The sequence below is a fragment of the Arvicanthis niloticus genome, chromosome 1 (genome assembly GCF_011762505.2).
Source record: "Arvicanthis niloticus isolate mArvNil1 chromosome 1, mArvNil1.pat.X, whole genome shotgun sequence".
NCBI lineage: Eukaryota > Metazoa > Chordata > Mammalia > Rodentia > Muridae > Arvicanthis > Arvicanthis niloticus.
The window spans coordinates 44,263,519-44,276,640 of NC_047658.1; the positions used below are offsets into that span (position 1 = coordinate 44,263,519).

At 38.9% G+C, this 13,122-nt stretch overlaps 1 protein-coding gene across 4 annotated transcripts in view; it reads right to left on the minus strand.

Annotated features, from left to right (window-relative positions):
- Positions 1-13,122, minus strand: part of Mctp2 (multiple C2 and transmembrane domain containing 2) — a 219,887-nt gene that overhangs the window by 19,327 nt on the left and 187,438 nt on the right. For all 4 annotated transcript variants that reach the window (XM_076935826.1, XM_034495257.2, XM_076935828.1 and 1 more), the window contains one exon: positions 5,967-6,076. In XM_076935826.1, coding sequence (XP_076791941.1) covers positions 5,967-6,076 — 110 coding nt within the window. The remainder of the gene's footprint in view (positions 1-5,966; positions 6,077-13,122) is intronic.

Genomic DNA, 13,122 nt, shown 5'->3' on the forward strand with positions numbered 1-13,122 from the left:
CTCATTACAGCTTCCATGCTGAGATGTTTTGGTTTTGCTTTTTTTTTTTTTTTTCTTATGCAGGGGAGGTTTCAAGGGCAGAGGGCAGATGTGAAGAGAAGAGACAGAGATGAGTGGGATTGGGTTACAGGATGTGAAAACTCACAGAGAATCAATAAAAAGTTTAAAAAGAAAAAACAGCAAGGAGAATATAAAAAGCCAAAACCAACAAAATTCAAGGAGGGGTAGTTCTTAATCACAGTGGAGTAGTTTAAAAGATCTCTAAGTAACTTTAGAAGAAATCCGTCAAGGATAAAGTTTAGTGCACATACAAGATATGACCATAGCAATGTGAACTTAGGAAGTATACATAGTACAATATACTCAATGATCTACTTACTAAGATTACAGGAAAAATGATGGCAATATGCTATTGTTGGGCCAATATTTTCTGAACATAAAGGAATGTAATGACAATCTAGAATCCAAATGATGTGCAGAAAAAATTCCATAGTAACCTAAATTAAGCAACACGCTTCTTGGCCAAGGAGGAATTCAAAATAAACACTCAGAAAATGGCTTTAGCTAAGCGCAAACAATTATTATTGCTATGCAAAATGTCCGTCATGGCATCAAAGCTCTGCTCAGCAGAAAATGTAGACGAGTTGATCTTTATATTAACATGCGGTGATGTAATTGCCCAGAGGCAGAAAAATAATAATAAATGAAGAAGAGCATTGAAACTGATGAGGAAATAGTAGCCAAGGAAAGAAAAATAGGAAGCAGATTCATGAAGGCAAACGTGTTCCTTCTAAAGTCTAATATAAGCAGTAAATCTTTGTTAAGGAAGAAAATCAGTAAAACAACTATCAAGTATCACGGAAGGTGATACTGCAGATTTTTGCTAACATATAAAAACATACACCAGCCGGACTGAGGTATCTCAGCATGTAAAGGGCTTGCTGCCACATAAGAAACTGAGTTCAAATCCCCAGAATCATGACAGTCAGGCATGGCTGCATGTCTGTGTAACCCCAGAACTCAGTGAAGACAGGCAGTTCTCCCCCCCTCCCCCCCCAAAGCTTTCTGACCAACCAGCCTAGCAGAAAGGGCAGACCCTGGTCAAGACAATAAGGCACTGATTTATAGAGAAAGACATCGGACATTCTGTTCTGTCCTCCACATTTGACCACCGTCCTATAACATGTATACATCACACATATTTATGAACACAGACACAGAAAAGTAGAATGTTCAAACTACAGTAACTTCTAGTAGATATACTTTATAGAAGCATGTTATAGAAATATTAGAGCCTACAAAATATAAATTATAGAAAAATAGTATGAATTACTACCTATGTGCATAAATATATGATCAAGAGATGAGTATTTTATTAAAAACCTTAAGAAAAAAAACTATAATCCCAGATTCCTCCCTAACAAGTTATGTCAGATATGGAGGGAAATAAAAATTCTCTACCTCCACCAAAAACTTTCACAGAATACAGGAGACTAAACCCAATCAGAGTCTTCTATTTGTGAGGAATTTTGTAAAACAGAAAATTAACTGGCCGCAGTATTCATCATAGCTGCAAAATCCTAGTCATACATCATAAAATCCAGCAATAAAGAGGCTCAAATGAAGTACATGAAGGTACTATATCGCACAGCACAGAAAGTTCATTCCAGGGTGGTGAGCTTGGCATCCATCTACAAGTCAACCACAACACTTCCGTAAAACAGCAGACAGAAAGGAGTAGGTCAACCCGATGAATATGTAGAAAAAGTGTTTGACAAACTCAACTCAGGTGCATGGATAAAACCGAGTGATAATGAGGCACCAAGGAAACCCTTGTAAATCTCAAAATCAGCTTTACCACAACCTGTGGCAGAAATCTTCCCTAGCAGTGCGGTGCTGGCAGCTCTCACTCTGAGATGAAGTGATCTCCACCAACCAAGTTCTGCTCGGTGTTATCTTCTATCTTCTATATTCAATGCTTTAAACCGAACTAAAATGAACATGGACTGCGATGACTTAAATGACAGGAAGACGTAATAGAAAATCCAAAATCCTCCTCATGTAAGAACTGCAGCACAGTGACTTGGTGTGCCACAGTGAGTTGGAACCCACAGGGGGCCTCCCCACTACTCAGAGGAAAAGAGGAGGGGGAGGGAGAGAGGCTGTGTGAGGGGGGCCCTTGGAGGAGAAGGGCACTGTCTTCAGAATGTAAAGTGAGCTAAATAAATTAATTTTTTTTAAAAAAAGAGCTGTAGTAATGAAGCCTGTGGAGTTCAGTAGAAATGAAGGAAGAAGGTGTATTTTACTTTTAAACACCAGTAAGGTACAGGTAGAAATTAAAATCTCTCTTTTTTAAAAAATGTAATTAAAAGTAATGACGAACAAATCAAGAACTTGAGAATCAGTCTCCTAACACAGTTGAGTTTCAAATTCTAAGATGGAGAAGACGATGCTTGGAAAAAGATGGAGGGAGACATCAGTTCATGTGACCGTAACATGTGTGTGTGCCAGTTGAAAGTACGCACTATGTATGTATGCCAAAGGCCAGAGTCCTAGTGGGAGTCATTTTGTAGCACTCCCAAGGTTGAACAAGCTTGGTCAATCATAGCCTTCCCATCTTGAAATCGAATAATTAAAGAAATATTTTCATAGACTTGAGTAGTTTTCCTGAGTTGGGAGCTCTCAAAATTCCAATCATGGGGGCAGGGAGTGGAAAGCTAAATTCCTTTACATGAGCCTACCACCAAGTGAGGATATTATTTTGGACATTTTAAGGCACTTAGCAAACATGATTAGGGCAGCATCCAATAACATGAGTGCATCACCACACTGTGTTGGGAATTTTTCATGACAATTCAATGGTTACTTTTTTTTCTCAGGTTGGGACAAATGAAGCCCTTAGATACCTGCTCCCTTAGAAACAAAAGCTACTGGCCACCCATTTCTGTTGATTCTTCTCTATGGCACATCCAACAAGATGGCCTCATTTAGTATGTGCACCGTTCTCATGCTAGCTTGCTAATCCTCTTCTGGGCATTTGTTCTTTAATCTGTTTCTTTAACATACTCCACTTAGGGTAAACACAAAATGTGCTGTTGTCTTTCCAGTGAATTCCCTGTGATTCTAACTGCACTTCGTTTGCATTCCTAACAACACTTCCCATTAAGGACAGTCCTATGTTATACAGATGGGTCTAGACTCTAACACTCTAGACCATCCAAACCAGTGAATCTCTGCCTTCCTGGGACCTCTTAATCTCATCAACTACTCCTTGAAGCTTTACCTAGGTACTCAAAGACACAAGGTTAAAACCATCATTCCATAAAGAGACATTCAGTATGTCTCAGCTCCCCAGGATCATTTGGCCTGCTCTCTAGGAGAGTGCAGCACCGACTAAAATTCTCAATGTGATGTGTCCACATATTTGAAATATGCACATGTTAGAACAAGTGATCAGAAAAGATAAATAGGAAAGATAAAATACGGCTTCTCCCCTGGTACACATAGCAGTGGGGACAATTGCTCAAAAAGCTTCATGTAAAATGGTTCATGTTGCCAAAAGTTGGCTAGAAGTTTTCCTGGTTTGTAAGCACAGAATTACAACAGAATTCCAAGTGTGTGACCAATGACATCCCACTTGAATGCCCAGCAGGGAGTTTAAGGTCACTGTAATAATGAATAGGCAAGGAATTAATAGGAGTCCAGCCTATTAGCCTTCCTGTGTTGCAGCTGGGCAGAACAGTGCTCTGTTCATGGCCTGTAAACACGTTCCGGGCATGGCCACCACAGCTGTGCTAGGCACAGCTGCCCATCAAAAGCACTGTAGAGATAGAGCCTGTTTAAATCACGACACCCTGCTCTCCCCTCACACACATTTCCTTTCACATTATCGGCTACACAACAGCTACATTTGTGTTTTAGAGATGTCCAAGAATGCAGACAGTTGAACCAAACAGCATCTTCCTTCCTTGACCTTGCTCCCACTCCACATCCTCTTTTTCTCCTGACCCCAGTACATTCTTCACTCTTTATTTTTTTTCATTGACTCTTTTCTGCTTCCTTAAGGCCTTTTGTAATGTGCCCCATCTCTAAACATCACCACTTCTCTCCCTATCTTGTGGACATATTGCTTCCCCTGCCTCTCCTTGTATCTTCTACAGTGGATTTGAGTCTATGTAGAGGGTGCCCATCTGATGCAGCCCCCTTCCACCATTTGCTAAACTATCTTCTCCTATACTTGGAACTGCTTGGAAGTGGTCCAGTCTTGCCTTCTAGCTCCCTCTCTTTTAAGTCATATTCTTCACTCATCCAGCCTCCCCTAGCATCCTACCTGGCCTTTATATACTAAAGTTACCTAGTTTTGTTTTCCTATTACAGTTCTTTTTTACAAAAAAAATAAAAAAATCTCAGAGAGTAATACTACTACAGTTTAACAGTAAAGGACACGTTCAAATCCAAGCTCTGAGGCTTACTAACTGTGACCTTGGATTGCTTACTTAATCATAGCTTTTAAGTATCTTAGGCTGTACTAGAAATCCTTACCATGCTTGTTTTTGCTTTTGTTTGTTTGGTTTTGCTTGCTTTCGTAAAGAAATTTGTATTGGCCCCATAGCACACATGCTTGTTTACATAACAATAGTAAACAACAGAATAAATCTGTCAGAGTTCACAGGGCCTACTAGGATGAAAGATGTACTCTCTAACATGACTATAAGGAAAGTCCTCATGGGTAGTGTGGTGTCACACACCTTTAATTTCAGCACTAGGGAGCCAAGAGACTGGTAGATCTCTGAGTTTGAGGCTAGCCTGCACTACAGAGTGAGTTGTAGAATAGCGAGGGCTACACTTAGAAACCCTGTCTTGAGAAACCAAAGAACAAACAAAAAAATATATATATATCCAAGATATCTATGGAGGGTATGAAATAATTTCATGTCTCTCCACCTAATGCACTATTAGTTGTGTACCAATTTTGGGGAATTAAGGAAATTTATTCTAGTGATTTGCTGGATTTAGGGGATCAGACTTAAAGAACCCCTGGTACACATTTTCTCCCCTTTGATCTCTGAATCAATCCAGGGGCTTTTCACTGAAACCAGGATATTTCTGAAAGGGAAAAGGCATGATTAATAGCTGTGCTCACAGAGACGGAGGCAGCATGCACGGGGTCTGCACGAGTCTGCACAAGGCCCTCTGCATCTATAGGATGGCTTTCAGTTTAATGTTCTCTTGGGATCCCTGAGTGTAAATGAGCAGGTCTCTGATTCTTGTGTCTCCTCTTGGGCTCTTTTCTTTCTAATGTTTTGTTTTTTTTTTTCTGTTAATGTTGCAACTTCAATGTGATAGTTTTTCTTTTATCAATATATTTTCTTTTGTCATGTTTGGTTGTTTTCTTTTAGAAGCCTGTTCTTTTCAAATAAAAGACAGAAAAGGAGTAGATCTGGAAGGGAGAGGAGGTGTGGGGGGGGGGGGGAGCTGGGAAGAGAGGAGGGAGGAGAAACGTAATCAGGATATATTAAATGAGAAAGTAATCGTTTTTTTGTTTTGTTGTTTGTTTGTTTGTTTCCTTTTTGTCTTGTTTTCCAGACAGGGTTTCTCTGTATAGCCCTGGATGTCCTGGAACTTACTCTGTAGACCAGGCTGGCCTCAAAGTCAGAGATCTTCCTGCCTCTGCCTCCTAAATGCTGAGATTAGAGGGGTGTGCCACCACTGCCCAGTCAAGAATCTATTTTCAATAATAGTGAAAAAATGAGTCATGTAAACAGAACCATATCCATATCGTCATCCCAGTTTTGAAGTTCCCCAGATCTGTCATGGTGACAAGCCCAAAGGACAAAGCAAATAAAGCAAACTCCAGTAATTCCATTCCTTTCTTCATCACTTGCAGGATTCTAGAACCTCCTTCCCCCACCATCCTGTGGGTACCAGATCTAGTTTACATACCATTGAACATGGGCAGAACTTACTTCTTAATCCTTTCTCCAAAAGAAGCAACTTCCTCTAAGATGTTCTGGACAGTGGAAACAATGTCCTGGACCATATAGATTCTCTCAATTATTCCCTTTTTCTCAGATTCCTAGGAAACACATAAAGCAAGATTTACATTAGCTACTCGGAAAACAAAAAGAGTAATTTCCAGACAACAACCACATTCTCCACAAATGTTTATTGGCTCCAAGATATAAAGGCCAGTTTATATCCTTTAATCCCAGCACTTGGGAGACAGAGGCAGGCGGATTTCTGAGTTTGAGGCCAGCCTGGTCAACAGAGTGAGTTCCAGGACAGCCAGGGCTATACAGAGAAACCCTGTCTCGAAAAAAAAAAAAAAAAAAAAAAAAGGCCAGTTTACTATTTGGTTGTGGCCATACACACTGTGGCTCCCAGTCACAATCTTAGGATCCAAAGTGATAAGTCCTTGGGTTGAGAGGCTTCAGGTCCCTGCAGAGAAGTATCTAATCACTTCCCTGTGTCCCGCTGTTTTCCCCTTGTTCCTCAGGTTGCCTAAAGTTCACTTATGTCCTCTCCTATGACAGTGCTGCTGATATGCTCACAGTGAGAGCAGGTCACTCTGGAGTAATGCAATACATTTCTAAGTGCTGTGACTTCTTACAAAAACTGGCACATTGTAATCCTGTCCCCAATACACTGCAGACACCAGGAAAACTTCAACCAACCTTTGGCAACTTCAGAAACAAAGCAAGCATCAAAGACATGCCATAGCCAGCTAGACTGCAGAGGCCTTTGTGTCACAGCCAGCAAGCAGATCTGACACTGTATTGTGTGATTTATTCATGAGCTGGGAGTACTATATAAGCTTACCTTCCTCAGTGTCCACTACCTAACAATGTTACCTCTCTAAGTTGTGTTTAGAAGATCAATATATTTTACTGTGCTAAGTAGCTATAACACTATTAATATAATTTAGTGATTAAGCAAATTATTACAAAATTGCCACAATGGTATTTTTACAATATTTCTTAGCAAACCTCTTCCCTACTCTTGTCTCTCTGAGTCAATTCAGCCTACTATGCTTGCTATATAAGGGTCTTTAAAATGAAACATAAGCAAGGGTCTTTACAAAACTTTCTTATTGAGATAGTTACTTGGATTAGAATTATGATGAATCACCCAGGTATACACTCAATGGGGAACCACTTCCAGTGTATCTTCCATGCTATGAAAGGAAAGAAAAAAGAAAGGAAGGAAGGAAGGAAGGAAGGAAGGAAGGGAGGGAGGGAGGGAGGGAGGGAGGGAGGAAGGGAGGAAGGGAGGAAGGGAGGAAGGGAGGAAGGGAGGAAGGGAGGAAGGGAGGAAGGGAGGAAGGGAGGAAGGGAGGAAGGGAGGAAGGGAGGAAGGGAGGAAGGGAGGAAGGGAGGAAGGGAGGAAGGAAGAAAAACAAGCAAGCAAGCAAAGAAACAAAGAAAGACTAACTAATTTTTATGTTCTATGTCTGTTTCATTTTAAAAGAGCCATGAGTGGGATGAGGAAACCCCCTTTGGTGGTTAAGGGTGAAGGTACCAATAGGGCAGGTATGTGCAATCCACTCATTTAAGTAGTTCCAATCCCATCATTTGGTATCAAAGGAAACATTAAGTCTGTTTCTTCTTGCAGTGGCAACTTGGCAAGACAGTTTTACTATCTTTAACATTTAAATTATTTTCCCCTTATTATTATTCTTTAAGCAGTTTGAGCTAAAAATTAGATATGCTGCCAAGGCAACCTCATTCATTCCCAGCAACCCACAATTGCCTATGAATGGGCACAATGGTCAAAACCCATCTCTGTCTGCTACATAAGCCCTGTGTTTACAAAGGAGCATTTGAAGGCTCTGAAGAGCTTGACCCAAAGAGCAAAGGAGCTTCCTCTTTGCAGCAGCATTGACTTTAGGTCAAAACAAGTTTTTGGAAAATGATTCAAGTTTCTGTGTGGCTCAATTTCCTATGAAACTTTCTATATTAATTGTTTGATTTTTTTCCCCAAGATCCAAAACTTAAGTGTTAATTAGTGTACCAAACTAATGAAGGATGGTGACAGCATCCTTTCAGTTTTTAAATGAATTTGACGTTTTGCTTTGAGTATTCAGTATCCACAGATGAGGCTCAGATTTGCATATTTTTAAGAGCCAGACCAATTAAAATTCTGTACATTTAGAATTATCAACTAACTCATTTTGATTTATTAGCTCTACTGCAAAAATGCCTTTATTTTATTTTTATAATATACTGTTAAGAACAAAAACTATATAGTACATGTGCATTAAAATAAAAAAGTCATTATGTTGATTATGTGAATATTTGATGCCAACACAGGAAGACTGGCCATGCATGGTACAAACACTCAGATGCACTCAACAAATATACTTAGTCTGTGGCTCCCCTTTCCCTTTCTATCCCATCCTGTCATGGGTCATACATTCTGCGGACTTTTATTTCATCCTCTCGTTTTCTAATATCCAAAAAGTTGTTCTTAACCATCTTCAGAGTTGAACTTAATGGACATTAAACCAGCATCTTAATCGACACTACTGTAGGCAAAATTAAGAGCTACTTTCTCAGCAAGCGCTTAGGTAGCCTGAAAGCTCAAACTAAAGGTAACAGATGGAAGAAATCATTAATTCTGTACTGTGATGATAATTTTATATATGCAGGGTACATTTAATATCCATTGCTATGAACTTTCTCTACACTTTTAAAGATAGTGCTTCTAATAAGATGTTTTCTTATTTCATTATTTTATAGAAACTATTCACAATGACTATGGGCTTGCTGTTTTATATTTCTAGATAAACTATATTTTATGTTCAAATACATTTATCATAATTTGAAATAAGTGATATTTTCCATATACTTGTCCATTTTCACTCTTCCACAATGTGATATAGCAATAGGATCCCAGACAAGGTCCCTAGGTTCTTTCCTACTAACAGAATCATAAGCTGTATAGGCTTTTTCCACAGAGTAGCTATCCTAGCCCTGGGTATTTTGCTATAGCAACACCAAGCAATCTAAATATAACCAGCATACCAACAACTACCATTATGATAATAGTATCAGAGTATTGTTATTTATTAAATATATAGGTATATTATGCAGGTATCCTTTCTATGTAAGTTAAACTATAAGTTTATATACATTTCAACTATATATATTGAACTATATATGTATCATTCTTATTTAAATACTGAAGTGCATCGTTCACAGCCTACCTATAGGGATAGCTAGTTCTAGCCCCTGGAAGGAGTCAGGGATGGATACTTTCTGCTTGCCTACTAGGTTTAACCTACTGTTCATCCTTTAGAGGTTGGCTACCTACAGATTTCAAAGGGTAATAGTAATGATCATTGGGAAAGCTTAAAGCCTAAGCAACTTGCTCCAGCTTGTTTTTATGTAAATGTTAAATACTTAGCCCTAAAATGAAGACTATTAACAAATGAATTTTTTTTAAAAAGCAGGGATATGCAATATATCATTTTCCTCTGAAGTTTATTAATATAGGAAGGGATCAATTTTTTCCAGTGTATTCATTCCAATGAAGTGTATTTCCCATACCCTCTATAATATGATATGGGATATGTCCATTTGGAGGATGTATCCTCATGATTAGGGTCAAGGATATATTCTATTCCATAAATGGCTTTGGTGCTGTTTTGACAATGTCCCTTTGTGTTGATCATAGCATAATAGCCTCTATTCTATACGAAGGTGGTATTCGTACTTTCATAGTTACATATGTGATTAGCATTTTTTTCATCCTCCCACTCTACTATGTAGTGGTAGAACTTACTTGACCAGAAAATAAGATGAGCTGGCTCTATCTGTCTGCATTCTTGGGACCCACAAAATTGCCACAGGGACTCAACAGGGGTAGATTTCTTTCCTGATAGAGAAATGGGTAGATATAGGGAAAGGGCAAGGCCTTGGATGTGTAACAATGTCAATGTTTTGCATTGACCTGGGAACCTGACAGGTATAGCAATGTTCTAGGTATCATAAATCTATAAAAATAAATAATTGAAATTAAGTCCTACGGAATTAGAGAAGCCTTTTCAGGGTACTCACACACCCTGACTTCTGTCTGTCCTCTTCCATCAAGCCATAATTCTACACCTTGATCATCCAGTTACACATTCTTTCATTTCAGTGGCTTGATGGAAAAGGGTCCCCATTGGTTCATAGGGAGTGGCACTATTAGGAGGTGTGGCATTGTTGGAGTAGGTGTGGCTTTGTGGAAAGAGGTGTATCACTAGGACAAAGGCTTTGAGGTTTCAGAAGCTCAAGACATGCCCAGTGTGGCACTTATATCCTCCTGTCTGCTGATCCTACATGTAACATTCTCGGCTCCTCCAGTTCTATGTCTGCCTCCATGCAGCCATGCCTCCCTCACACCACTACAATAATGGACTAAACGTCTGACACTGTAAGTTAACCCCAATGAACTATTTTCCTGTATGAGAGTTGCCATGGTTATGGTGCCTCCCCACAGCCATAAATTCTTAACTAAGACATTCATTTTCTGTACTTCTGAAGTTACCTTTAACCCACTAATTTGCCAATGGACATGACCGAGAAGCACCGACACTAATCCTTCTCTTTCTAAGATGTTAGAGTCTAAACACAGTAAGAAAATTGTCTGTGCTCACAAACATGCAGCAATAGATTTAAATCCAGGCCTGTCCTGCTAAGAATGTTTCACTCTATAGAGGAAGTACCTAATGCTTTAGGGAATTATTTTTAAAGTTTCCATTTGCTCTCTTGGTGTCTCTGAATTTCCATACAATGCATTATTTTGAAAAATAGGCTCCTGTTAAGGATTCCCCCCTCCTATTTTCCTTGGATTTTCTTATGCAGCTTTCAGAGGAATGTGTACATTTGATGCTTTTTGACAATGTTTTGAGGAAAAGTTTCCTTCCATTTTTTATCTAAGAATCTTATATGTAATCAGTGATTTTTAGATCAATAGATAAAAATTCAGATAAAATGTAAAATGAAACTCCTAAGACATGAACACACACTCTCTCTCTCTCTCTCTCTCTCTATATATATATATATATATATATATATATATATATATATGTGTGTGTATGTGTGTGTGTATATATGCACACATATATGTATATATGTGTATATATGTGTGTATATATATACACATATATACACATATATGCACACATATATGTATATATGTATATATGTGTGTATATATACACATGTATATATATGTGTATATATATACATACATATATACATATATATGCACACATATATGTATATATGTATGCATACATATATATACATATATATGCACACATATATACATATGTGTATATGTATGTGTATATGTACACACACATATATATATATACACACATTCTAAAAACACACTAATCTTTATAATAGTCAACCTTTTGCTCCCTTCCTATACTGTAAAAATTATTTCAAATAATGTATATCCATTTTATTGGTTTAAAAACAAGTAGCCACATAACAATGTTCACAAAACCTTTAGTATTATTTGTGTTTTTAGAAGAACAAGGTGTACTTCTGAATAACATGGATGAGCTTTGTATGAATATTAACTCACTTGGATGGCTATGACAGAATACCTGGGGTGATTTATAAAGAAGTCATTTGGCTCTCAATTCCCATGGCTGGAAGATTCAAATAGCATGGTCCTGGCATCTTAGTTAGCAGAAAAGGAAATCAACCTCTGCAAAATGGCCCAAGCTTTCAGGGTGCCGTCATTTTATAGCAATCACTTTCAGGAGCAAACATTCTACTCTACAAGACCAACACTAACCTGTCCCATGGATGGAGTGCCTACCATGATTACATCTCATTAGCCTTGCTTCTGCACAAACATATGAGGACCAGAACCCGAACACTCGGGAGTCAGAGATTCTCCTTAGCAGCAAACATGATGACTTTTAACATTTGAATCTTAGTTGCAGTTCTGAAAACTGAAACTCACATAATCTTGATCTGGATTTGGGTAGAAGGCAAAGATGAAAAGTCTTAGTTGGTTTTCTACTGCTGTGATAGAACACCATGACCAAAAGCAACTTGAGGAAGAAGGGGCTTATATCTTACAGTTTGTAGTCCACCGTATTGGAAAGCCAGAGGAGAAACTTAAGGCAGGCACTGAAGTAAACATCATGGAGGAATGCTGCTTACTGGCTTGGTCAGCCTGTTTTCTGATACATTCTATAATTAAAAACCCAAGACTGGCACCAACTATAGTGGACTGGATCCTCCTATATCAACAATTCATTTAAAAAAAATAGCCTATAACCTTCCTTACAGGCCAATCTTACTGTGGTATTTTCTCAATTAAGATCTTCTTTTCCTAGATATGCCTAGGTTTGCATAAAGTTGTTTTTAAAAAAAATCATGAAAGAAGCCCGATAACATATGTAAATTACCTGATTCCTTTGTTAACCTGAACCCTTTTCCTTTAAGCAGGCAAAAAGACAAAGGACGAGCAGTCTTTTGTCTAACTTAAAATATACTGAGATGCATTTGGGTTTCCTAAGAAAGGCTCTTCTGGGACAAGTCAGTTCATGTTGCCCTGATGCTCTGAGAGATCGTCTAGCAGCTGGATGTGCACCCTGCTGGCTTTATTTACACATCTCAGATTGAACCAGGGGATGTGGTGATAACAGTTTAGCAGATACAACATTGCATCTGCTGCTGACACCACACTGCCTGGGAAGAGTAAGAGTGATTCATTCAGAAAGACAGACAGCGGCTGCACGCCCCCTGGTCCTCTCGCCACAGAGGCTCCTGACTCATACAGAGAATTGTGGGTAGAAAGAGTGATGACTATTGGTGTGACTGCACAAATGAACAAGATGATTGCAACTGACCGCACAGTCACAGCGGGGTCTTCCTTATGATTATAAACCCGCAAAAGGATAGAGGCCTAAGCAGACTCCTCATGACCAGAGGTCTACACGATGTGCAAGCACCTGTTATCGATAGCAGAGGGAGACAAAAAAGAAGATTTCATATCCAGAATCCAATCTCCCAAGGGTCTTTTTGGTTACATGTGTGCATGTGGTATGTATGTTTGTGTGTATGTTCACCCATGTGTGCATGTGAGGCATGTGGAAGTGGATGCCAGAGG